Source organism: Schistocerca serialis, chromosome 5 (genome assembly GCF_023864345.2).
Source record: "Schistocerca serialis cubense isolate TAMUIC-IGC-003099 chromosome 5, iqSchSeri2.2, whole genome shotgun sequence".
Classification (NCBI taxonomy): Eukaryota; Metazoa; Arthropoda; class Insecta; order Orthoptera; family Acrididae; genus Schistocerca; species Schistocerca serialis.
In genome coordinates this window covers 312,750,691-312,777,277 of record NC_064642.1, presented here as the reverse complement: position 1 = coordinate 312,777,277, position 26,587 = coordinate 312,750,691, and the positions used below count along the sequence as shown (strand labels likewise).

General features: G+C 42.1%; 1 protein-coding gene across 2 annotated transcripts in view; it reads left to right on the top strand.

The window, feature by feature from the left end:
- Positions 1 to 26,587, top strand: part of LOC126480811 (DENN domain-containing protein 1A-like) — a 283,452-nt gene that overhangs the window by 22,459 nt on the left and 234,406 nt on the right. For both annotated transcript variants that reach the window (XM_050104137.1, XM_050104136.1), the window contains exon 2: positions 10,476 to 10,631. In XM_050104137.1, coding sequence (XP_049960094.1) covers positions 10,476 to 10,631 — 156 coding nt within the window. The remainder of the gene's footprint in view (positions 1 to 10,475; positions 10,632 to 26,587) is intronic.

The window sequence follows — 26,587 nt, the reverse complement described above, 5'->3', positions numbered from 1 at the left end:
GGTCCCTTGGGGCCCTCTCTCCCAAGGCCTCCACTAATGCCACGACAGACACTCGCCAGTGGCTCAAGGAGCCAAAAGCTGCTGGACAAAGAGCTTCACGGTCTTCCTCCGATTCTGAACCTGCTTCGGAGAAATCTTCTCAGCAAGCCCCTAAGGAGAAGTGAGAGTGCAAGCAAACTAAGTAGTAGTCTCCTAAGAAACAGGACCCTCTAGTGGCCTCAACACCACCACTCCCTATCAGTTCTGCATCTGAGGATGCGGTGGAGATGTCAGTGTCCCATGTGGATCTCATTGATGCATCATCCGCCATAGAAATGGCTACAAATACTCAATTAGTGGCAGCAGGTGACCCTGAGGCAAAACCTGCCTCCTCACGCGCTTCATGCCTTCCCAGCCTCATGATAATGTCATCCTCCAGTGGAATTGCGGTGGTTTTTTTCCACCACCTGACTGAGCTGCAGGAACTCTTAAGCTTTACACCTGCATTCTGCATTACCCTTTAGGAAACCTGGTTCCCGGAAATGTGGACCCCTGCCCTCTGTGGCTATAAGGGATATTACAAGAACCGTTGTGACTATAGTAGAGTGTCAGCTGGAGTTTGTCTCTATGTCCTGAACTCAGTATGCAGTGTACCTGTACCCCTTCAAACCCCTCTTGAAGATGTGGCTGTCAGGATAAGGACGATGCAGGAAATAACTGTCTGCAACATTATCTTCCTCCAGACAATGCAATACCCCTGAACGCATTGGCTGCACTGATTGATCAACTCCCTCAACCTTTCCTACTTTTGGGAGATTTTAATGCTCATAACCACTTGGGGGGGGGGGGGGGGTCGGCACTGTGCCTAGTGGCTGAGGAAGAGAGATCAAAAATTTACCGTCAACTCTACCTCTGCCTCTTAAATGCAGGTGCCCCCACACATTTCAGTGTGGCGCATGGCACATATTCAGCCATTGATCTCTCGGTTTGCAGTCCTAGCCTTCTCCCATCTATCCACTGAAGAGCACAGGATGACCTGTGTGGTAGTGACCACATCCCCATCTTCCAGTCACTGCCCCAGCACCAGACCCACGGATGCCTGCCCAAATGGGCTTTAAACAAGACGGACTTGGAAACTTTTACCTCTGACGTCTCCATTGACTCTGCCCTGCTTGGTAACATCGATGTGATGGTTGAGCAGGTGACTACCACAATCGTTTCTTCGGCAGAAAATGTGATCCCTTGTTCTTTAGGGTGCCCCCGGCGAAAGACAGTCCCTTGGTGGTCGCCGGAAGTCACTGTGGCAATTAAGGAGCATCGGCGAGCTCTACGTCGGCATAAGTGGTACCCTTCCCTGGAGTACCTCATAGCCCTTAAATGGCTCCGTGGCCGCGTTCGCCAGCTTGTCAAACGACGGAAACAGGAGTGTTGGGAGAGATAGATCTTGACCATTGGGTGCCATATGTCGCCTTCCTAAGTCTGGGCAAAGATCAAACGAGTTTTTGGGTACCCGACAGCAACAGGTGTTCCCGCTGTTAATGTAAATGGCGTGTTATCTACTGACGCAAACGTGATTGCCGAGCACTTTGCTGAGCACTATGCTTGCACCTCTGCATTGGAGAATTATCCCCCAGCCTTTCGCACTCTCAAACAGTGGATGGAAGGGAAAGTCCTCTCATTCACTACACGCCTCAGTGTACCCTGTAACGCCCCATTTACAGAGTGGGAGCTCCTCAGTGCCCTTGCACAGCTCCTGGGCCAGATTGGATCCACAGTCAGGTGATTAAACAGCTCTTGTCTGACTACAAGCGACATTTCCACGTGATCTTCAACCGGATCTGGTGCGATGACGTCTTTCCATCGCACTGGCGAGAGAGCAACATCATACCAGTGCTGAAACCCAGCAATACCCCTCTTGATACGGATAGCTATCGGCCCATCAGCCTCACCAACATTCTTTATAAGCTGCTGATACATATGGTGTGTCGGTGGTTGGTTTGGGTCCTGTAGTCATGTGGCCTACTGGCTCCGTGCCAGGGCGGTTTCCACCTGGGTCGCTCTACCATTGATAATCTTGTGTCTCTCGAGTCTGCCATGCGAACATCCTTTTCCAGATGTCAACACCTTGTTGCCATCTTTTTTGATTTATGAAAAGCGTGTGATACCACCTGACGACTTCATATCCTTGCCACATTATATGAGTGTGTTCTCCAAGGCCTACTAACGATGTTTACCCAGAATTTCCTTGTCCAAATTGGTGCCTTCCATAGTTCTCCCATAGCCAGGAGAATGGGGTCCCACAGGGCTCTGTATTGAATGTATCTATATTTTTATGGTCTAGCAGCAGCTGCAGGGCCGTCCATCTCACCCTCTGCGACTTCTGCATTACAGACTGCTCCACCAGTACTGAGCGGTGCTGACAGGGAGCCATCCAGAAGGTGCAATCGTGGGCTCTAGTCCATGGCTTCCAGTTTTTGGCTGCAGAGTCATGTGTTATGCACTTCTTTCTGTCAGCGTCGTACAGTTCATCTGGAACGAGAACTTTACCGTACTGACGATCCCCATGCTGTAGTGGAGACATATTGACTTTTAGGTTTGGTCTTCAACGTATGATTGACTTGGCTTCCTAAGTGTTTGTTGCCCTTCCATCATTCTTGTGGTTTTTCCTTTCTCTCCGTTTTATGTGTCAGTCTCGCTTGTTTCATTCTCACCCTTGTGGCATTGTTTTATTCGGAATAAGGGACTGATGACCTAGTAGTTTGGTCCCTTCCCCCTCTTTTAAACCACCAACCAAGCACCCCTGTCTTTCTACAATTTCTTCAGTTAGTATCTAATGTTCATAACGAACAAATTATGATCCTAGTCCACATATGCCCCTGGAAATGTGTTGCAGTTTGAAATATGATTTCGGAACCTATCTTACTATTCTGTAATCCATTTGAAACCTTCCTGTGCCTCTAGGTCTCATCCACATATACAACCTTCTTTCATGAGTTTTAAACCAAGTGTTAACGATGATTAATTTATGCCATGTGCAAAATTGTACCAGGCAGCTCCCTATATCATTCCCTTCCCTCAGACCACATTCTTCTATAATTCTTTCTACTATTACTTTTCCTACTATTGAATTAGAGTCCCTCGACATAATTTAAGTTTAATCTCCCATTACTATCTGATTAGTTTCTTTTCTGTCATCATTCGTTCTTCCAATCTCTTCATCATCAGAGAGCTAGTTGGAATATAAACTCATACTTGTTGGCTTTTGTCTGTAAAATTCCACACTCTAACCTTAAGAAGAATACCAGTCTTGTTTTTCCTGGTGACATCCTCCTGAGTAATCCCCACTCCATCACTCCCCAGTGATCAAAGTGGCTCAGAGAAGAAGCCATCATAGTTTAATCATAGAGTAGGAATGCATACCCTCAGAAAAAAATAACAGCTATGTTTCCCCATGCTTTTAGCTGCACGCAGTACCAACATAGCAAGGCTATGTTGCTAATGTTATAATGCTACATCAGTCAATCATGCAGACTATTCACCTGCAACTGCTGGAAAAGCTACTGCTCCTCTTTGGGAACCATAGGTCAGTCTGGCCTCTCCACAGATACCCCCCTGTTGTGGTTGCAAATATGGTATGGCTATCTGTATTGTTGAAGCATGCGGTTCACCTCAACTCGGCAAGGTCCATGGCTCATGGGGGAATTAAGGACAATTAATTAGCTGATGTCACTGCCAAATTTCTCACAGTGCTATCCTTCTAGATGCTATCACCTTACAGTTGAGGCACAGAGTCCTGCGCAGGTAGGAAAAAGTGTGTCTGGAAGTGACAGACAATAAGCTGGGGCTGGTAAAATCAACAATGTGCTCATAGTGTACCTCATTCCAGCTTGCCCTCCTATTAATAGGATCTAATCACAACATCCGAGTAGATCCTCCAATGTATAGTGCTTTGGCATATTGATCATAGCATGGCACATTTTAGTTTAATGTGTTTTATTTTTTAACAAGAGGGTAGAGGCAAATTTACCTGCAGACTACCCATGTATTTTAGCTGGAAATAAGATTAATACAAATTTTAAGATTCTGTGAAATGTGTGACTTGTGCTCAAAAACTTGCTAGTATGTTGCCTACCATGGAGGCTGACACACCAATATTTTTTAGGAGTTATCAGCCAGCCACACACCTTAGTGTTAATTTGGAATTCTTCTTGTATTATTCATGTCTTAAATATGTAGGCTTGTTTTGGTGGATTGTAGATGCTTTTGTGTGTGCAATACCCATGTGTATATGTGCATTTTGCTATCCCATGACTTTTGTCACGTTAGTGTATTGGCGACCTTATTGTTGAGCTGAAAAGCATGAACATCGGTGTGAGATGGATCCTGACACAAACTCTATCTTCTTTAATATTTGTTAAGGCTTTCTATGTCCAGATCATCAGTGTATCCAATTTTTTTGCTTACAGTGTAAGGCATATTGTTAGTGTAGAAGGTGAAGAATAATGGTGCTAGAACTCGTGTTCTGCAGGTTTGTTGTGTGGTAGAAAGCTTTTTGTACCGCACACAGCTAGGAGAATAAAGCAAATACAACAGGTACACAATAAACAGTGCAAATTTTCTTTATACAAAGATTCATATTGTGCATTTCCAGGCAAATAAAAATAACTTCCAGGTATCTGAAGCAGAGATCAAAGAGGACATCCTAAATGACACTCCATGTATGAAATTTCTAGGCTTCCAGATTTATAACGTACTGATATGGTACCATTACACATATGTTGCTGTTGTGGTCTTCAGTCCACAGACTGGTTTGATGCAGCACTCCATGCTACTCCATCCTGCGAAAGCTTCCTCATCTCCAAGTAACTACTGCAACCTACATCCTTCTGAATCTGCTTAGTGTATTCATCTCTTGGTCTCACTCTACACTGCCCTGCAATACTAAATTGGTTATCCCTTCAAGCCTCAGAACATGTCCTACCAATCGATCCCTTTTTCTAGTCAAGTTGCGCCATAAATTCCTCTTCTCTCCAATTCTGTTCAGTACCTCATCATTAGTTACATGATCTACCCATCTAATCTTGAGCATTCTTCTGTAGCACCACATTTTAAAAGCTTCTATTCTCTTCTTGTCTAAACTAGTTATCATCCATGTTTCACTTCCATACATGGCTACACTCCATACTTTCAGAAATGACTTTCTGAAACTTAAATCTATACTCGTTGTTAACAAATTTCTCTTCTTCAGAAACACTTCGTTGCCATTACCAGTCTGCATTTTATATCCTATCTACTTCAACCATCATCAGTTATTTTTCTCCCTAAACAGCAAAACCTATCTACTACTTTAAGTGTGTCATTTCCTTATCTAATTCCATCAGCATCATCTTATTTAATTAGACTACATTGCATTATCCTCATTTTGCTTTTGTTGATGTTCATCTCATGTCCTCCTTTACACATGTAAGTTAACCAAAAAGCTCAGTTTGCTTGCTTCACACTTAAAAATCACACTCATTGTGTACCAGCAGATGGGATTCGTAGCATTCTTTACATATGCTATCAGTGCTTTCCTATAGCATAATTTTCTGGGGTAGTGCAGCTCTGATCAAAAACTTATTTTTGCTACAGTAGTGTGCAGTAAGAAAATTGTTAATTTAAAAACCAGACATCTCGCAGAAGCCTCTTCAGGGACCGTAGGATCTGTTCACTCAACTGCCAGTACGTTTACTCTGTGAAGTACATTTATTCTATGACAGTGTTTGTAAGAGGGAATTTAGTATGAACTGTAAAACAGCAGTGTTAGAAGGAAACTTTATTTCCATACAGACTGTTTCTTCCTTTGTGGGGGTTCAGAATGTAATATTATATTCTGGTGCAAAAGTCTATGGTAGTAGACATGAGGTGGGAAATCAGAAATCTACAGGTACTCGAAAACATAGTAAAATGGTATCTTATTAGCAATTTCTTCTCTAATTTACCAGGTTGTTTGAATTTAATAATGGATAATTCAGTTAACACTGATATTCATATCAAACAGATTTTAATTGTAACTTTTCCAGTATACGACAGTTGATAGTGTTGTTACATAATGCGTAGTATGAGGTAGTAGATTGAAACAGCAGCTGAGTAGTGTAAAAGGAGGAGGAGTGGTTAGTCCCCTGTCCAAAGTAGCTGCCCCCGCCCCCCCCCCCCTCCCTCTCTCTCTCTCTCTGTGTGTGTGTGTGTGTGTGTGTGTGTGTGTGTGTGTGTGTGTGTGTGAGCGTGAGCGTGTGTGTGTGGGCGCTCTAAACTCCTGTAGTCATAGTCACTCAAATCCTTCTGGGTATGTGACCCTATTGTCAGTGAGTAAAATTTTCCATCTTGGCTACTGTTGCAAACGGCATTCCTGAGAGTGTTTATGCTAATGCTGAATGAGAATAATTTTGTGCATTATGTACTGATGGAAGCAGCTGTTATCGAACTCTGATAGGATATTGAACATGAGTGGGGGGGGGGGGGGGGTGTTAGATGTCCTTTGTTGGTTTTTTTATTATTTCTTTTCATTGGCGGAAATTGATGATCTCGATTGGTGTTTGCTTTGCTTGCCACTGGTAGATATAGGCAAATGGGAAATGGGAGGCAGTTGTGACTCAGCGCTATTTACTTGCTGCCTGGTGCCAGTTAAGGTGTACGAGTACTCTATGTACCTTCAACCACTGTGGTCTCTCGCATGCCTGTGTGCGTTGCTTCACGTGAGCTGCCATTCCACAGCAAAGTTACTGCTGGAAGCCAAAATGCCGAAAGTCAGTATCCATCCCCTCTATTCATGTTCACAGGCAAGTGACCTACAATCGTGAACAGAGTGGATGGGTACGGACTTGTGGCATCTTGGCGGCCAGCAGTAAAAGTGGCACGAAATGGCAACTCATGCAAAGCAACACAAACACAGGCACATGGTAGACCACAGTGGGTGAAGGTACACAGAGTACTGGCACACCTCAGCCTGCACTAGACAGCAAGTACACATGGCTGCATCACAACTGCTGCCTGTTCCCCATTTTCCTGTCCATCAGTGACAAGCAATAAGCAAACACAAATCAAGAACATCTATTTCCACCAATGAAAATAAACAATGAAAACACCAATAAAGGACATCTGACACCCTTCCTACTCATTCTCAATATCCTATCAGAGTTTGATAACAGCCGCTTCTGCCAGTATATAACAACCAAAATTGTTCTCGTTATGCAGTGAGCAAAAACACCCTGAGGAAAGCCATTTGCAACAGTGGCCGAAAAATTGGAGAATTGTACTCAGTGACAGTTTCATCACATACTGGGAAGAATTTTATTGACTGTGACAATGGCCGCAGAAGCCTACATGTACATCTTATTGTTCAAGCCCTTAGTCATCTGTCAAAAGACCTGCCTCACTCTATCCCACTACCTCTCCCTGCCTTTCCTGGTTCTTTAGCACCCTCTCACCATCTCTGCCAGCTCAGGCAACTGCTTTTAATAACCATAAATTGGTCTCACAGTAACTTCAGGAGTGTATGCTTGGGTGTCTGTGTGACTGTGTGTGTCAAAGTGCGCAATTTTGATGGAAAAAGAGCAAGAGCTTGAAAACTAGTGGGAGTACCGTTTCCTGTTACTTGTTGCTATGTGCCACACATCAGTCTGCTACAGGTGACTAGTTGCCTTTCCCATATTTTATGTACTGTTCCAGGAGTTCCCATTAGTCCTCTTGCTGAAGACTGCGTATAAAATTCAAAAAACCTTTGTCTCCCTTATTTCTGTTTATATTTTTATACCTGATAAATAAATTCAGCCATAGTTTGTACAGCAACTGTACCAAAGGTCATCTGAGTTACCTTTTTGTACATTAAGGCTATAAATGAACTCAACATAAAATTTATAGGCAAGTCAAAACATTTATAAAAGGTGCAGTTTTTTTCCCTTACCATATTCAGTTTGCTATTTATCTGCTACTACATGCTTACCCTTTCCATCAGTACACTGGCAACTGTGAAAAGATGTTGCTCATGTACTACAACCATGGAGGCTTGTTTATATTAATAAGCAGTGACATCTGCTGTGGTATTAACAGAAAATTGCAGTATTGACATGTGACTCTTTATCTAATTTATAAATGGACTACTTAATATGTGCTTTTAAAGTACTTTTGAATACACAGTAGTTCTCAATTTCTTGCTTATGTTGCATGCAGTTTGTTAGATTATATACCCTAGACAGGAACATAAAAGTTGCACAAAACTATCTTTGCCTAATCTATAGCGTATGTGTTTATCATACACAGTTTATCCAGATTTAATTTCTAGTACTAGTCAGAAATAAATTGTGTTTGAAAGTGAGACAAAGATTACAAAGGTCATTGAAGAGTTTTTCACTAGACATCTGTCTGCTTTATGCAATATCCTTAGAGATTTTTATTTACATGAAAAATTTCACTGGCTAAATTTATTTTACACCAGAAGTTAGTTGAATAGGACAAGATGAAGTGGAAATTTGAAAAAAAAGCATTTTAATTTTTAAATCAACTCGGCAAGGGATATTTCTGAGTGCTAGTCATGCCCAGATTGATGTTATTAGACTGTCAGTGCGTTAATGTAAGCTTGTTAATCACTTAACTCTAAGAAATATTACCATTACCATGGAGTTTCATTGATGAGGGGCGTTCAGTAAGTAATGCAACCTTTTTTTTCATGGGTTGGCTTTATTCATGATTCCAGTAGACCATATTATTCCCACTCTTTTGGCTACAAAACCCTATTTTTCATTATGATCTCCATTCGATGCGGTGATCGTACTCCATCTTACTGAGAGGGCCTGTATGCCCAAATGGTCTCACTGTATTGGTCAGTGTTCGAGCCAACATCTTGCTGTATATATGACCTCCCCTTCACCCATATACTGCTTCCTGTGGAGTGGCTCTAATTGAAGTAAACAGATAGAAGTCAGGAGGTGTGAGATCTGGGCTGAGATGAAGAAGAACAATCCAGCGAAATTTTGTGAGCTCCTCTTGGGTGTGCAGACTTCTGTGAGGCCTAGTGTCATCATGGAGAAGGAAAAGTTAATTTGCATTTTTGTGCTTAAGTCATTTCTTCAATTTCCTGAGTGTAGCACGATATACTTCAGAGCTGATCATTGCAGCATGAGGGTAGATATCAAACAGGATAACCACTTCAGAATCCCAGAAGACTGTCACCATGATTTCACTGGCTGAGGGTGCAGCTTTGAACTTTTTCTTTGAGGGATGCTGTTGCCCTACTCCAGGGATTGCCGTTTGAAGTGATGAACCCTTTTACATCCCCTGTGATGATTATTGGCAAAAGGTTGTCATTCCCATCCTTGAAGCAAGCAAGCAATTCTGCACAGGTGGTCCTTTGTTGCCCAGCTGCACACACCTTTGATTACCCCCCCCCCCCCCTTTCCCTTCCCCAGGTGGAGGGGTGTGTCAGCCAAACCAACAGAGACATCCAGTTGAGCAGCGAGGTGTTTGGGTGTGATCCGTCAGTTACTTCAAGTGAGAGTGTCTGCACATTCCAGGAGGCACAGCTGTGAGTGACCAGCCAACAATGAGGGAGGTTGGGTAGGTGTGCATGACCTTGTTGCAACGATAAGACACCTCGCCCAATGATTCACCATGCTCTTGTTCACTGCCAGGTATCTGTAGGTATTCTGCAAGTGCCTACAAATATCTGTGGTGCTTTGGTTTTCCGCCAGAAGAAACTCAATGACTGCTTTCTTCATGGAATGCACCTTTATTACAGATGCCATTTTGAAGGCTATGTATAGTGCTGCCACATATTGGAAATTCACAAAACTTTGGGGGCTTATACAGAAATATTCTATGATGTTCCACACAATTCTGTCAACCAGAATTTTTCAAGTGTTGGTTAAAACTTAGTACATCTATTCTTTTTCATATAAGGAAGAAAAAAAAATTGCCACTTTGTAAGGCAAAATCTATTACAAGAAACAATGATTTCATGAAATTTTTTGTGTTAACTTGTATCTACCAACAGCGGTACAGGAAAGCAAGACTTGCATGTGACGAACAGAAATATATTGTTCTTTTTTACTCTTCTTTATGGTTTTATATCCAGCTTATCTGTAAAAAGAAAAGGAAATAAGCACCATTTGTATAATTAAGTTAATATCTCATACTTCTGTCTATAAATACAATGAAATTACCCAGTGATCAAATTCTTTGCTTGCATGTTTCAGTGTGTCTCTGTCTGTCATTTAATAATGTCCCATAGAGAATGTATGTATCAGCTAGCTCCATATAGTAATTTATTGTGCCTACTCACAGAAAATATGATGATGACATGAAAAATAAATGCTGATGACCTTACTATAAAGCGCTCTAATGCCTACTGGAAAAAATAAACTTCCAGGAAATGTCTTTTAAGAATATTGGTAAAAGTATAACAATATTTTTAAGAGCAGTAATAATTTATATTCCTAATATTACCAATTTGTGTTTGGCAGGGACAACATCAAACACTTGTTCCAGTGTTTCTGTGAAGTAGTTGCACCAAGAGGTGACAAAGAAGCATGGATAATACAAAAGTTTCCTGACAGCTACAGAGATGAAGAAGTGTTGAAATCTGTTCCCAAGTTTGCATACCCATGTGAATTTCGAAAGTAAGTATTAGCTCCACAAATTGCACTAAAATCAAATGCAGTCTGTCTTTGTCAGCTTAGTTGTAGTATATACAACAATATTTTGAACTTTGCTATTTAACTTATGGCATTATTATGCACTGGAACATTATTGGAAAAACCGTGAACATTCATTATTGAACCCAAATTCGTTGACAGTTTTCTTGAGCTGGAACTTTCCGAACCATCCCATCCTCTTCCTTTCAGGAGCTCAACACATTCACTCCAATTTTTAGGTCCTCTTTTCCACCTTATGCAATATTCGAGAAAATGGTTATTGATGCACCACCACTGTCACCACTTACAATCACCAATCAGCTTTATGGCCCAGTTTCACCCTTGGCTGGTACTCCTAATCAGTAACATTGGCAATTCCATTTGACACTGCAATACACATAGAACACCTCATGAGCAGTCCTCGTTTCTTCAAATGTCTCTGAACATACCAAAACCAGGACTGAAAGCATCTTTCTGACCTTACAAGAAATACTTGTAGACTATTGGGAGAGACATTTGAAGACTGTTGGAACAGACACCTGTAGACTGTTGTGAGAGATACCATGTACGTGTTCTCAACTGGATGTTGTCTAGCTGTACTCCAGGTATATTGTGACAGAATATGAAACGGAATTATTGATGTATAGCAGCATGGTTTTGTTGCATGTAATGCTTGTGTTTACAGGCCCACTTACATTCACAGTGTGAAATATTTATGTAACGCATTTTAAAATTGTACCTATGTGGTATATGCACAATTTTAAAATTTTAAAGTCTCTCAGGTGATGACATTCTGTTGAAACTAGTTGCATAACATTAAAGATTTTAGCAGCTTTGTGGTGATTCTACATAAAAATATCTAACAAGGTTAACCCTTTGCACTCTAAAATGCAGACACAAAGTGTCTCGATGCACTCTTACTTAAATTATCACCACCTAGACAGCGAGCATTCTACAGAAAATTGTGCAAGTCTTTTTGTGGAAACAATAAGGCCACAAAACAACAATTAGTAGATACATTAAAACAAAAAGTTTGCTTCCATTCAAATATACACTCCTGGAAATTGAAATAAGAACACCGTGAATTCATTGTCCCAGGAAGGGGAAACTTTATTGACACATTCCTGGGGTCAGATACATCACATGATCACACTGACAGAACCACAGGCACATAGACACAGGCAACAGAGCATGCACAATGTCGGCACTAGTACAGTGTATATCCACCTTTCGCAGCAATGCAGGCTGCTATTCTCCCATGGAGACGATCGTAGAGATGCTGGATGTAGTCCTGTGGAACGGCTTGCCATGCCATTTCCACCTGGCGCCTCAGTTGGACCAGCGTTCGTGCTGGACGTGCAGACCGCGTGAGACGACGCTTCATCCAGTCCCAAACATGCTCAATGGGGGACAGATCCGGGGATCTTGCTGGCCAGGGTAGTTGACTTACACCTTCTAGAGCACGTTGGGTGGCACGGGATACAGGCGGACGTGCATTGTCCTGTTGGAACAGCAAGTTCTCTTGCCGGTCTAGGAATGGTAGAACGATGGGTTCGATGACGGTTTGGATGTACCGTGCACTATTCAGTGTCCCCTCGACGATCACCAGTGGTGTACGGCCAGTGTAAGAGATCGCTCCCCACACCATGATACCGGGTGTTGGCTCTGTGTGCCTCGGTCATATGCAGTCCTGATTGTGGCGCTCACCTGCACGGCGCCAAACACGCATACGACCATCATTGGCACCAAGGCAGAAGCGACTCTCATCGCTGAAGACGACACGTCTCCATTCGTCCCTCCATTCACGCCTGTCGCGACACCACTGGAGGCGGGCTGCGGTCCGGTCCCAGGTCGACGGGCACGTGCACCTTCCGCCGACCACTGGCGATAACATCGGTGTACTGTGGAGACCTCACGCCCCACGTGTTGAGCAATTCGGCGGTACGTCCACCCGGCCTCCCGCATGCCCACTATACGCCCTCGCTCAAAGTCCGTCAACTGCACATACGGTTCACGTCCACGCTGTCGCGGCATGCTACCAATGTTAAAGACTGCGATGGAGCTCCGTATGCCACGGCAAACTGGCTGACACTGACGGCGGCGGTGCACAAATGCTGCGCAGCTAGCGCCATTCGACGGCCAACACCGCGGTTCCTGGTGTGTTCGCTGTGCCGTGCGTGTGATCATTGCTTGTACAGCCCTCTCGCAGTGTCCGGAGCAAGTATGGTGCGTCTGACACACCGGTGTCAATGTGTTCTTTTTTCCATTTCCAGGAGTGTATTTACGTAAGCATTACAATACTGAACTTATCACACTGCAATATTTTTTTGAAACTTGTGGTTGGACTGTTTCCTTTGTCATTTCAGTCAGATTGTTTACAAATGAATCATTGTCATCAAAAGCATTGTCACTCTCATATGCACTTAGACATTCTTCTAAAAGCTCTACAATCTCTTGCTCAGAAAGGACTGTGGGCGAAGAACTAGCCACTTCGCACATAGTAATTTGAACATAATTATTACAGCATTTCTCTCAACACAGCTGGTACAGTTAAACAGTGAGTTAACACAGGTCTCCCTAGATGACAGTGCTGTGCAGCATTGTTGATACCTATTACAGTTAAATTGGAGAGTGGAGAATGAGTGCTGTGAAAAATTGTCTCAGATGAGGCATGACATCGGAGTGGAAAAAAAATTTATAATGTCGAGTACCACTCCCCTTTAGGGAGAGGAAAGGGCTAGGTGGAATAATTCAGGGCAATTAATTTATTCATGAATTTGAGTCACTAGCATTAAGATGATTTGTCTGATATTTGTCCAATATGTGCCTTTGAGTATCGTCTTCACCGTGGTATCATGAACTAACTGATGAAATGTTATTACTGCTTGCAAATAGAGAATACAGGGAAGGAAACATAAGGTTTGTTGTTCATCATCCTGACACAAAACTTTCACATTCTTCCTCTTAATATGGAGCTTTATTGTACTTTGTCATAATTGTTGTCACTCCTATCTGTTTTCTTCTAATGTTATGCATACACTTTCCACTCAGTCTTCCATCTCAATCATCTCGTAACTCTTGGAAACCAGTGAAGAAGAACTCCACACACACACACACACACACACACACACACACACACACACACACACACACACACACACACCAACAACAACAACAACTACTTTATCTGCACTTGGGACAAACAGAACAATCTGGCTTCTGTCTGGGGTTCTTCGGCCGACGTTCATTTAATGATTTTTCTGACGTTAGATGAACGTCGGCCGAAGAACCTGAGACAGAAGCCAATAGGCAGTTTGTCAACAAGTGGCCACGAAAGCCTTAACAATTTTGTAAACAGAACAATATTACCACAAAAAACTGGTTCAGATATGATCAATTAACACATATCCCTCCTTTGTTTCCTCACTTTAAGGATCTGAAAACTTACCCTATGACTATCAATAACAGTTTTGAAGATATGAAATATCCTTGGCTTTCTAATCTTTCAGTTTCAGACTTCTCACTATTGTGATGGAATTTGGTGGAAACTGTAGTATTTGTGAATATACTAATAGAGAAACCCAGTTTTGCCCAGGTGTTTATATATAGCTGTCCATGTCTATACCACACAGTATCTGGCTTTGCGCTTAATGTTTGACATTATAACTCCTGTACTAAGTGTCACACAATGATATAATTTTGCAGGTACATTCAGTGATATATGTAGGTACTGTCTGCAAAATGCGTTGCAAATGGAATTATAGCAATGAAGCAAAAAAATTTATGATTTCATGCCACATGTGGTGTTTTTACTGCATGAACTGGGGTAGTAAGAGAGAAACGTTAAACGTTTGTCATTTTATGGGGTTTGTCAGTGACGAAATTTGTGTAAAGGCTTGAAATTATGTGTAAAGTTTGTTGCATGCCCCTGGGCATTTATTCTCAAGCTTTGAGAATAGTGATTTTGTTAACACCGAGTCAAAAAGCACACTGAAAATACATTAAACTTAAAGAAGGTGGTAAATAATTTCAGGGATAAATGCATCAAACTCACAAAACAGTTGAGTCACTGAGTTACCGATAGGCACATAAACAAGACTGAAAATGTTACTAGCTTCCAGATGAATCCTTCTTCAGAACTAGAGGACACATACGCATGCATATGCCTGTGGACCCCCCATGAACCATGGACCTTGCCGTTGGTGGGGAGGCTTGTGTACCTCAACGATACAGATAGCCGTATCGTAGGTGCAACCACAACGGAGGGGTATCTGTTGAGAGGTTGGTTCCTGAAGAGGGGCAGCAGCCTTTTCAGTAGTTGCAGGGGCAACAGTCTGGTCGATTGACTGATCTGGCCTTGTAACGCTAACCAAAACGGCCTTGCTGTTGCGGTACTGCGAACGGCTGAAAGCAAGGGGAAACTACAGCCGTAATTTTTCCCGAGGGCATGCAGCTTTACTGTATGAGAATTGGGGAGAAGAGGAGTTTGTGGCACAACTTGACTAGAAGATGGGATCGGTTGGTAGGACATGTTCTGAGGCATCAAGGGATCACCAATTTAGTACTGGAGGGCAGCGTGGAGGGTAAAAATCGTAGAGGGAGACTAAGAGATGAATACACTAAGCAGATTCAGCAGGATGTAGGCTGCAGTAGGTACTGGGAAATGAAGAAGCTTGCACAGGATAGAGTAGCATGGAGAGCTGCATCAAACCAGTCTCTGGTCTGAAGACCACAACAACAGCAACAACAACATGCCTGAGGAGATACGTGGTGCTAACACTGCAGTTTGACTGGTTTTGGGCCTGTGTCTGATGGAGTGGGTGAAGGGAGGAAGGCATGGGGTAGGAATGTAGCACCAGTGGTAATAGCTGTCCGTTTCTGTAACACGGTCTATCCATCGACGCCGGCACCTCCTTTTCTAGCGTAACGGGCGATTCTCGCCATGGGCACGGAAGTTGTGTGCAGCGCACAGTGGCATGGTAGAGTGGATTGGAAGGAGGAAATAGAACAGGGAAAGAAGGAGGCTTTAGAGAAAAGGGTACAAGTGCAGGATGAGTGAAGTTAGGAGCATGGGCCAAGTATGGAAGTGGATGCTTAGGGAAAAGCTAACGAAGGTTTAGGTTAGGAAGATTAGGGGATCAAAGGGTGTGTTGCAATACCTCATCGATTAGCTGAGTTGTTACCTTTATTGATTAAAATATATATACTCCTCGAGAACTTTCCATGACCAGAAAAAGAAGTAATTCATACTCCTTAGCTCTGTTCTACAGTTTTCTTCATGAAATTTTAGTGGCTCATTGTGCTACATTCTCTTAAAGCTTGCTCCTTTGCTTCATTAAAATCTAATGGTTTTTTTCCCATCTCTCTCTGCGATTTGTGATAATTTTAGTGAGCATCTTGTATGTTCTGGAGAAAAGGCTTAAAATTCTTCTTTGTTCCCTTTTTTATGGAAGAGGTTTGGCGAATTGTCTTCCCATGCAAACAATCTTTAACTAGAAGTCAGTAGAGCACTTGCCCATGGAAAGCAAAGGTTCTGATTTAGAGTCTTGATCCAGCACACAGTTTTAATCTGCCGGGAAGTTTCAGACTCTAAATAATATTGTTAGTTACTTCTATATTACTTTTCCTCCAGCTTTAATCATTTCTAATACCATCTGCCAAAGTTTAAATTATGATAACTTTAGAATCTAAAGTGGTTTAGGGATATCGCATCCTGTACAATTTTATTTATTTCGTAGTAAAATAATCAACTTCATTTTTAGATCTATTTAGTACATATAAATTCTGTATTCTATTTCTTTTTTTCTGAATTAGCGTGTTAAGAACAAACTTGTTATTCCTTTTAGCGAATTTTACTCACATGCATTTTCTGTAATTTTTGGTATAATTTCAAAAGTTTACTCCAGAAGAATTGTTGTTTAGTTTTTTATCTACTTCCACATTAAAATCCCCCATTATAATCTTGAAATGTGATTCCCGTGGGTTATTTACTTCTACCTCTACACTTCATACTCCGCAAGCCACCGCATGGTGTGTGGTGGAAAGTATGCTGTACCACTACTAGTCATTTCCTTCCCTATTCCACTTGCAAATAGTGAGTCTTAGGTTTAGTTTTAGTACCAGTGGTGCTATTCTGTGAATGTATGTATGACTGTTGAAGCATTTGTAATCTTCGTGTTTACTGTAAAACTTACCCCTGAAATTCTTCCCTGCTCTCTCTCTCTCTCTCTCTCTCTCTCTCTCTCTCTCTCTCTCTCTCTCTCTATTTGTAGCAACATATCTTATTTTTAATTCCAGTTGGTCTTCATTTTTTCACTTCACTTCTTTTAGTACTTTGTCATATAGTCAGCAGTTCATTGTGAAGTACTGTAGGTGGGAAATCTCACCTGATTCTGCTGTATCGTAGACTGATGGAAAACAAAGACATACCCAGAAAGTAAATGGCATAACTGAACTGCTATTTTTGTGGTTGGAAAATAGCATTCATTACAGTGTTGCTGTTACAGCTGCAGATAAAGACAAACACAACATATATATAAGGTGACATTACCCAAAGAGTGTGAACTTTTAATACAAAACTGCAAGCAGTGGATAGGTACACTTGAAAAATTGAGAATTTTCCCAAATTTTAATTGTCAATTTGTACTGCCTCTGCATTGTTTAAAGTTCACTTGCAGTGACTTTTATTTCTAGTAGGTATGACAGCCAGCAGGGTGAGTTTTGGATGTTATTTCCACATAAGTTGTGGTAGTGGAAAAAATATTTAAAATATTTTCTGGTCAAAAGTTTAGTAAGTACAGTGTAAGTTCACATTACAATTGTGCTTGCAAGTAGTGTTCCAGGCAGTTTTATAAGGAGAAAGACTGCTGCAGAGGGGTGTAATTAAACAATGAAATTTAAATGATGTCAGACCAGTTCTACTACGAGCTATTACACACATCAAAGTAATACTATTGATTCTCAGGGACCTGTGTGATTACATCAGACATTTATTAGGGTGGGATATTTGTGATGAGGTCTGCCCAGACTCAAGAGACTAAATGGGGAGTTGTTTCATTAAAAAGGCAAGAAAGACAGGCACTCAAACTACCAAAGTGGCACCAGATGGAAGGCTTACATTTTCTTCACCCCTCTCCACCTCCATCCCTCTCCTACCCCCTCCCCTCACAACTTAAGATGACCAATCCACTCAGGAAGATGCTTGTAATGTAATAAATCATAAAGCGAAGAAGATTAAAACATTAATTAATTATCAATAAAATCCAGTCATGTGACATTTTTTATTTTAAAAGTAGTTCACTCTGTGCGTAAGAATATGGGGTGTAAGGTAATAGTTCATCATCCTAGCAGTCCAAGATATCAAGCCATGCAACTTTGTGTTTCGCCTCATTGTGAAGGACATGTTGAAAGGGAGAAGGTTTAGCTATTAAAGAACAACCTGTGAATATCTCATGGTGCCTGGCTGATTTCGGGAGAAATATCAGAGTTTGTATAGCAAATGCTTATGAATAAACTGTGATTGTAAATGTTCTGAAACAGTGGGAAAAATGATAATGAATTCCAACAACAGATTGTTGAAGGGGTTATGTGCAACAGCAGGAAGAATAACATAAGATGTGTGTCAGTGGACCAAGGTGTCAAGAAAACCCCAAAAGCAAAGCATGAGGAAGAAGCAGTTCAGAATACAGGCAGAGTTTAGATAGAAATGAAAAATGGAAAAGAGACAAATATAAAGTAAAAGTGGGGAAGCAGAAACATACTGTAAGAAAATAACAAAGAGCTCATAGATATTGTGGAGATTTGAAAGGTTCATGATTATGTAATACATTTGATAGTTAATATCCGGCTATTTGTCTGCAGTTAGAGGTAACCTGAAAGAGACAAAGCATCGTGAAATGTGCATCGGGTGAAAGGTTCTGTATGTGCATAAGGGATTTGTGGTGGGACACTATTGAAATGAGGAGCAATTTATTGAATGGTACATCCATGAATCTCTGTTTTTATGTGGATTTTCAGTTTGTACTAACACAGTTTTATTGAACTTTAAAGTAGAAGCTCTGTTGCTAATAGTACAGAAATGTACAAAGACAACCTATAATTGTAGTCATTATAGACTAAAACGAAATGTGGTGTAGGGATGTTCAAGGGTCCCTTAGTATAAGATACAATATCAGAGTCCAGAGTCACAACCAACAGCTAACAAGTCCCTGATGATGACCTGAAACTCTGGAATAGTGGGATAATTGTGATGACATTAAAAAAAAAGCATTGGCTGGGCTGTATACTGCAGAACCAGCTCCTACACTTCCAAACTGAGGCTGAAGGGATTGCATGAAAGAGACAATGGGATTGGCACTTGGTGCAACATCTGGAGTCTCAGACAGGTAATGGTTGGAGCAGTGTGAGAATAGCCCCAAGCTCTTTCAAATCAGTGTCTGACAGGTATACCAAATACCTCTCCTGTATAACAGGCCTATGGGGATGATATTCCCACGATGGAATCTGGACAGTGATAAGAGGCAGGAACTGCTGAGATCCCACCATACAGTATTACATGGAAAATGCTACCAAAGGTAATGCTGGCAGCTTGTGAGGGTTGTATGCAGAAAACCTCTAGAGCATTATGGCAATCACTCTGTTTCCATCAGAGTTGAAACCTGCTGTGGTGGGTCACTGTTGACTTAGGGCAGTGTCAGAGAACATAGCAGAGGTGTCAAGGGGTAGCTCGTACTGATACTTTGATGGAGCCATCAGTGGAACAGTCTGGCACGTGGGCCACCTACAGTCATGAAGTTGTGCTGGATGCATTGTTGAGGCACCCTCTGATGGTTGTTTCCTCAGCTGGTTCTGGTGGCGTACCGGAGCTCTGTCTCTGGGCACAACAGAAACATCTGATGGCTTCGATGAGTGGTGGACATGCCTGGTCACCATCCAGATTTGGGTTTACATGTCCGCACACAGACTAGCACCCCAGCTGAGAGAAATGTGTCCTTAATGTGTGTTACTGTAGTTGAGGGAAGCAAGAAGTCAGGCAGGGAGCTATGGCAATGGTTATGTAAAGTATCAGGTCGGCTGTGCCCGTAGACAGGTGTGAACCAATAGGGGGCAAAGAAGCATGTCAAAGCCTTGTCTCTTATAGTCTTCTGTAATTCCTTTTTCATGTGTGGTATACAGGTCATCACCAGTCACTCAGTCTTCAACTTTGAATCACTCAGCCTCCAAATTTGACACAGGGTTGAACAGAGTTAATGCAGGTGTGGATTACTGTTCCTACAGTAAAAAGATGCAAACTAGGTTGGCTTAAGGTCAGAAGATGAGATACTGGAGGAAATATAGCTGTGAAGATGGGTCGTAGGGTATGTCACAAAAGGCAAAGGTCCTGAGTTGGAGTTTAAATCAGCCAGGAAGTTTCATATCAACACACATTCCACTGCAATGGGAAACTTCATTCCAGGGTGACTTAAATTAAGGACTATTATCTGAAACTATTGGGAGCTCTTTTGGTTATGAAAATGGTTACCAAAATTTTGATTGTCCACACAATTGTGGTGAGTGCAATGCTAGCAACATACACTGAGGTGATAAAAGTTGTGGGATATCTCCTAATATGATGTCTGACCTCCTGGTGCCTGCAGTATTGCGGCAACTCGACGTGACATGAACTTAACAGCTGGAAACCTTCTTCAGGAATATTGAACCATTCTGCTTCTATAGTCACCCATAATTGGGAAGGTGTTGCCAGTGCAGGATTTTGTGCACAAACTGACCTCTCAATTACGTCCCATAAATTTTCGAAAGGATTCATGTTGGGCAGTCTGGGGGCAAAATCATTCACTAGAATTTCCGGAATGTTATTCAAACCAGTCACGAACAATTGTGGCTCAGTGACATGGTGCATCATCATCCAAATAATTTCATCATTGTTTGGGAACGTAAAGTCCATAAATGGCTGCAAATGGTCTCCAAGTAGATGAACATAGTCAGAGGACCCAGTCCATTCTGTGTAAACACAACCTACACCATTCTAGAGCCATCACCAGTTTGCACAGTGCCTTGGTGATAACCTGGGTCAGTGGCTTCATGGGATCTGCGCCACACTCGAACCCTACCATCAGCTCTTACAAACTGTAATCAGGACTCGTCTGACCAGGCCATGGTTTTCCAGTCATCTTGGGTCCAACTAATATTGTCACGAGCCCAGGAGAGGTGTTGCAGGCGATGTCATGTTGTTAACAAAGCCACTCGTATCGGTCGTCTGGTGCCACAGCCCATTAACACCAAATTTTGCTGTGCTGTCCTAATGGATATGTTTGTCGTATGTTGCATCTTGATTTTCGTTATTATTTCGTTCAGTGTTGCTTGTCTGTTAGCACTGACAACCCTACGTGAATGCCGCTGCTCCCAGTTGTTAAATGAGAGCCATCGCCCACTGTGTTGGCCGTGGTGAGAGGTAATGCCTGAAATGTGGTATTCTCTGCACACTCTTGACAGTGTGAATCTCAGAATATTGAATTCCCTAATGATTTTTGAAATGGAATGTCTCATGTGTGTAGCTACAACTTTTATTCAGTGTTCAATGTTAGTTAATTCTGATCGTTTAGCCATACTCGCATCAGAAACCTTTTCATGTGAATCATCTGAGTACAAATGACAGCTGTGCCAATATGCTGCCCTTTTATACCTTGTTTACATGATACTATGGCCATCTCTATATGTGCATTTCGCTACCTCACGAATTTAGTCACCTCAGTGTATGGAGCTGACTTGGGTACAATGAGTAGTGATACAGTTGTGAAGACTGGTTTCATGCACGGCTGTGCATGTACAGATTGTCTTCCCACTTTCTGTGTCAGCCAGTATGCATAATGGTTGGCTAAATTCTTCCTGTGTGCCATGCATGCATCAATGCAGTGGATGAAGTAGCTGCTGCACCAACTGGTGTAGAATCTAAGGATGATCACACTACAGTTAGTTGCTTCAGTACACAGCAGGAGGCTGCTTGCACAGTGAATTGAGGTGATGCTACAGCGAATAGGAGCTCAGTAGAAGAAAAGAAGAAAAAAAAAGACATTTTTAGGTAGATTCTCTGGTCACCTCCATAGGTATATAATTGACTACCCATCATAGCACCGAGTTCTTGATAGCTCCACCACTTTGCTTGATGGCAGAGGAAACTCGAGTAACAGCCATGAATTTTGGACAAAGTGTTTTCAAAGAGTCCAACAACATTTATAGCCCATTGGAAGGCATGATAAAGCATCAATGTTGAAGTGTTGTGCTGTCGTGCAATAATGAGTTGCATATTGAAAACAGAATTTTTAGATCCCATCAGAGAGGAGGCATCTAGAACATATATGCATTAGGGTTTTCTGCAAGTAATGTCAACTTGACTAAAGTTTTTAGGCAACCAAGACCATCACTTGCCCAAGTAAGGAAATACTTCTCTCACTGTAGGTAATAAGCCTACACTTCATCAGCGTTAGTTTGGATGAGTCTTGATTATGAACAGGAACTGTGTTGTTTGACAGCCAGCCTGATGGGACCATCTGATTTCTAGACCTGCCGTAAGCACACTAAGGCCTGTATGAACAATTTTGTGAAAGTGAGAAGAAACCGTTTATTACCACCTCCGAGGTGGCTCCATAAACATGTCCATTCGTATTGAGTGCACCAACCACCAACAGTACCTCCACTTTGACAAATGTCACCTGTTATATATCAGAAAGGCTCTTCCATACAGTCTTGCTACCAATGGATGCCTCATCTACTGTGGAAAATGGGAGTTGTCAAAATATACTGATAACCTTACCTCAGCCTTTGTTGACTGACCGTATTCCATCCACCTAATCCATAACAGATCTCCCATGCCATCTCCTCCTTGAATACCAGAATCCCAGTTAACCAACTGCTGACCAGCTCTCCTCTAATTACTCAGTATTATCCACGCCTTGAAAACCTTAACCTCATCCTTCACCAGGGCTTTGACTACCTGTCGTTATGCTCTGAGGTGAGAGATATCTTACTCAAAATGTTGTGGACTGGCAAGACAGCCAATCCACAGTGACGGGTAACCGAAAGGCACGCGCTTTAACTCACGCAGGCTGGCGTGAGGTCTGAAACAGGATACGTAATGAATGCTATGAAGAAAAGTACGTAGCTGCTGGAATACTTAACTTTAATCCACAATTGGTGAACATTGGTCTTGTTAATGTACATGCTTCATTAGGTACATAGCAAAGGATAAATGGCGCCTTGCTAGGTCGTAGCAATTGACTTAGCTGAAGGCTATGCTAACTATCTTCTCTGCAAATAAGCAAGGCTTAGTCAGTGTTGCATCGCTAGCTAAGTCGTCCGTACAACTGGGGCGAGTGCTAGTAAGTCTCTCTAGACCTGCCGTGTGGCGGCGCTCGGTCTGCTATCACTGATAGTGGCGACATGCGGGTCCGTCGTATACTAGCGGACCGTGGCCGATTTAAAAGGCTACCACCTAGCAAGTGTGGTGTCTGGCGGTGACACCACATTAAATCCTACCCACATCACCTGAAGTAGTGTTCTTCCACACACCTGACCTACAAAACATCCTTATCCATTCCTTCTCCAATCCTGCTCCCAGTCTTGCATCCCACAGGTCATTCCCTTGTCATCAGCCCTGGTGCAAGCCCTGTCCCATACATTCACCTACCACCTCCTACTGCAGTCCAGTCACAGGCGTCTCCTGCCAAGTAAAAGACAGAGCCTTGTGTGAAAGCAGCCAAGTTATGTATTAGCTATACTGCTATCAGTGTACAGCTTTCTGTGTGGCCACAACAAGTAACCAACCGTCCACTTACATGAATGGCTACCGCTAAACTGTGGCAAACCAAAATATTGACCTTACAATTGTCAAACATGCTGCACACTACAACACTAAAGACTTCAACAACTGCTTCACTACATGTTCCATTTGGATACTCCCTTCCAGTATAAATTTCTGTGAACTACACATTGGGAGTTCTCACTCCAGTATATCCTGTGCTTTAGCAATCCCCTTGGCCTTAAACCTCAGCTAACTTGTTTCCCTCTGCCTCACTTTACCTTCTCCCTTCTCCATATTCTTCCTCCCTCTGGATAACATATTGCCTTCTCCAACCACTCTCCCGCCACACCCCCCCCCCCCCCACCCCTCTACCCTCCCCTCCCCCAGTGTGGGCTCCCTGACTCCCTCAGCATGGTGCCAAGTGACTGAACAACAATACACTATCTGCCAAGTCTGTTGCCCAGCACTTATATCGACAGTTGTAACATATGGTGTTTTCTGTTGTCCAAAACCCATCTTTGGCAATACCACACGAGATGACACAATGCACCAAAACTCATTTACCTAGTTTGGGGCACATGAAGTGGACAAAACTTTGGATGTGAGTAATACCCATGAACTTTGTGACATCATACGCAATCCTGTTTCAACATTAGTACATCAGGTTACTCAAGAACAACAACCATTCAAAACAGAAACATTCTGATCTTCAAACCAACAAACTGGTGCAGACAAATGGAACTGCAGTGAAATTAGTATGGAAGGTTATTTGACACGGGTGAAAGAGAAAATCAACATTTTCCTTCCCCACCTCACGGAATGTATAGTATTTGTCTGGTTCACAGGTGCTACATCCAATCCAACAAAAATCTTTTACCACCTCTGGCATACACTGAAGCGCCAAAGAAACTGGTATGGCATGCATATTCAAATACAGAGATATGAAAATAGGCAGAATATGGCACTGCGATCGGCAATGCCTACATAAGACAAGTGTCTGGTGCAGTTGTTTGATCAGTTTCTACTGTTCCCATGGCAAGTTATCAAGATTTAAGTGAGTTTGAACGTGGTGTTATAGTTGGTGCATGAGCGACGGGACACATCATCTCTGAGGTAGCGATGAAGTGGATTTATTCATACAACCATTTTCACGAGTGTGCCCTGAATATCAGGAATCCGGTAAAACATCGAGACTCAGACATCGCTGCGGCCGGAGAAAGATCCTGCAAGAACGGGACTGACAACTGAAGAGAATTGTTCAACGTGACAGAAGTGCAACCCTTCCACAAATTGCTGCAGATTTCAATGCTGGGCCATCAGCAAGTGTCAGCGTGCAACCCATTCAACAAAACATAATTGATATGAGTTTTCAGAGCCGAAGGCCCATTCGTGAACCCTTAGTGACTGCCTGCCACAATGCTTTACACCCCACGTGGGTCCGTGAACACCAACGTTGGACTGTTGATGACTACAAACATGTTACCTGGTCAGATGAGTCTCATTTCAAATTGTATGTGGATGGATATGTATGGGTACAGAAACAACCTCATAAATCCATGGACCCTGTATGTCAGCAGGGGACTGCTCAAGCTGGTGGAGGCTCTGTAATGGTGTGGGGCATGTGTAGTTGGAGTGATATGGGATTCCTGATACATTTAGATACAACTCTGAGAAGTGGCATGTACATAAACATCCTGTCTGATCACCTGCATTCATTCATGTCCATTGTGCATTCTGACAGACTTGGGCAATTCCAGCAGGACAATGCAACACACCCCACATCCAGAATTGCTACAGAGTGGCTCCAGGAACACTCTTCTGAGTTTAAATGCTTCCTATGGCCACCAGAATCCCCAGATATGAACATTATTGAGCATATCTGGGATGCTTTGCAATGTGCTTTTCAGAAGAGATCTCCACCCCCTTGTATTGTTATTGATAGGATTCATGATGTCAGTTCCTTCCAGCACTACTTTAGACATTAGTTAAGTCCATGACATGTTGTACTGCAGCACTTCAGCATGCTTGCGGGGGCCCTACACAATGTTAGGCAGGTGTACGAGTTTCTTTCGCTCTTCAGTGTAAGTAGCCTGTGGTACGATGAATCCAAAATCCTCATGAGCTATTGATTTATGAGGAACAGTATTATAAGAATATAGACATCACTCCACACAGAAAGTGTCCAAAACACACACAAATAAACACTAAGGTCAAGCAATCCTTTAAGCAATGCAAGAAAATTGCTCGGAAATTGTTTTAGGCCTTTCTCAATTGCAGTGCTAATATGAGAGAATATGGTGTAAAGGTAAGGTTTGAGATACAGGAAGCACTCTCACAACTTCAGAGGCATAGTCACATACAGAATAGAAAATGTAAGAGAATACAATTATGTCTCAAGCACTGAAGGAATTTAATGTTAACTCAGTGTAGAGGATCAAATTTTGTGCATTGCTATTATTATTAAGGACTTTAACTGACAATAGAGCAAATCACCAACACCGCCCATGTCATTGACACTATTTTTTACAAATGATAGTACATGCATTATCAGAGGAATTAAAACACCTGAAATGTCTCCTCGATGAAATGTGGCGCACAGAATTACTCACAATGATGTGAGTTTGACAAATAATTATGCCCATACTGACATAGGGAAAAGAGCCCTGTGAAACTGATATCCAAATTTTCCCAAGCTACAGCATCATAAAAATTCTAGAATGGATTGTTAAAACAAAACTGTAATCATTGCTGGAAAATGAATACTTGGTGCCCATCATCTAAAAGGACTTCAGAACAGGAAAGGGGACTTACAATAGACTTGTTGTTTAACTCTCAATTGGATACATGAATTTTACATATATGTGCTTCAGATAATGAAATGGTGTATTATAACTTACTGTAATTATACATTGTACATTTCAAAATTTATATTACTATTGTTTATTGCAAGTTAAACAAATGTCCACTCTACATTCATAGCATACAAGCATAAAACGCTTATTACAGGAATTTTTTATTTTCTTGTCTTTACTCTGCTACACATGAAACAACCAGAAGATTTTGATTTGTTTTGGTGGTAGTCCATGTACTGCAGTTTCCTTATTTAATTTCAAGATGCTTTCTATGCCAGTTTGGAGTTCCAAAC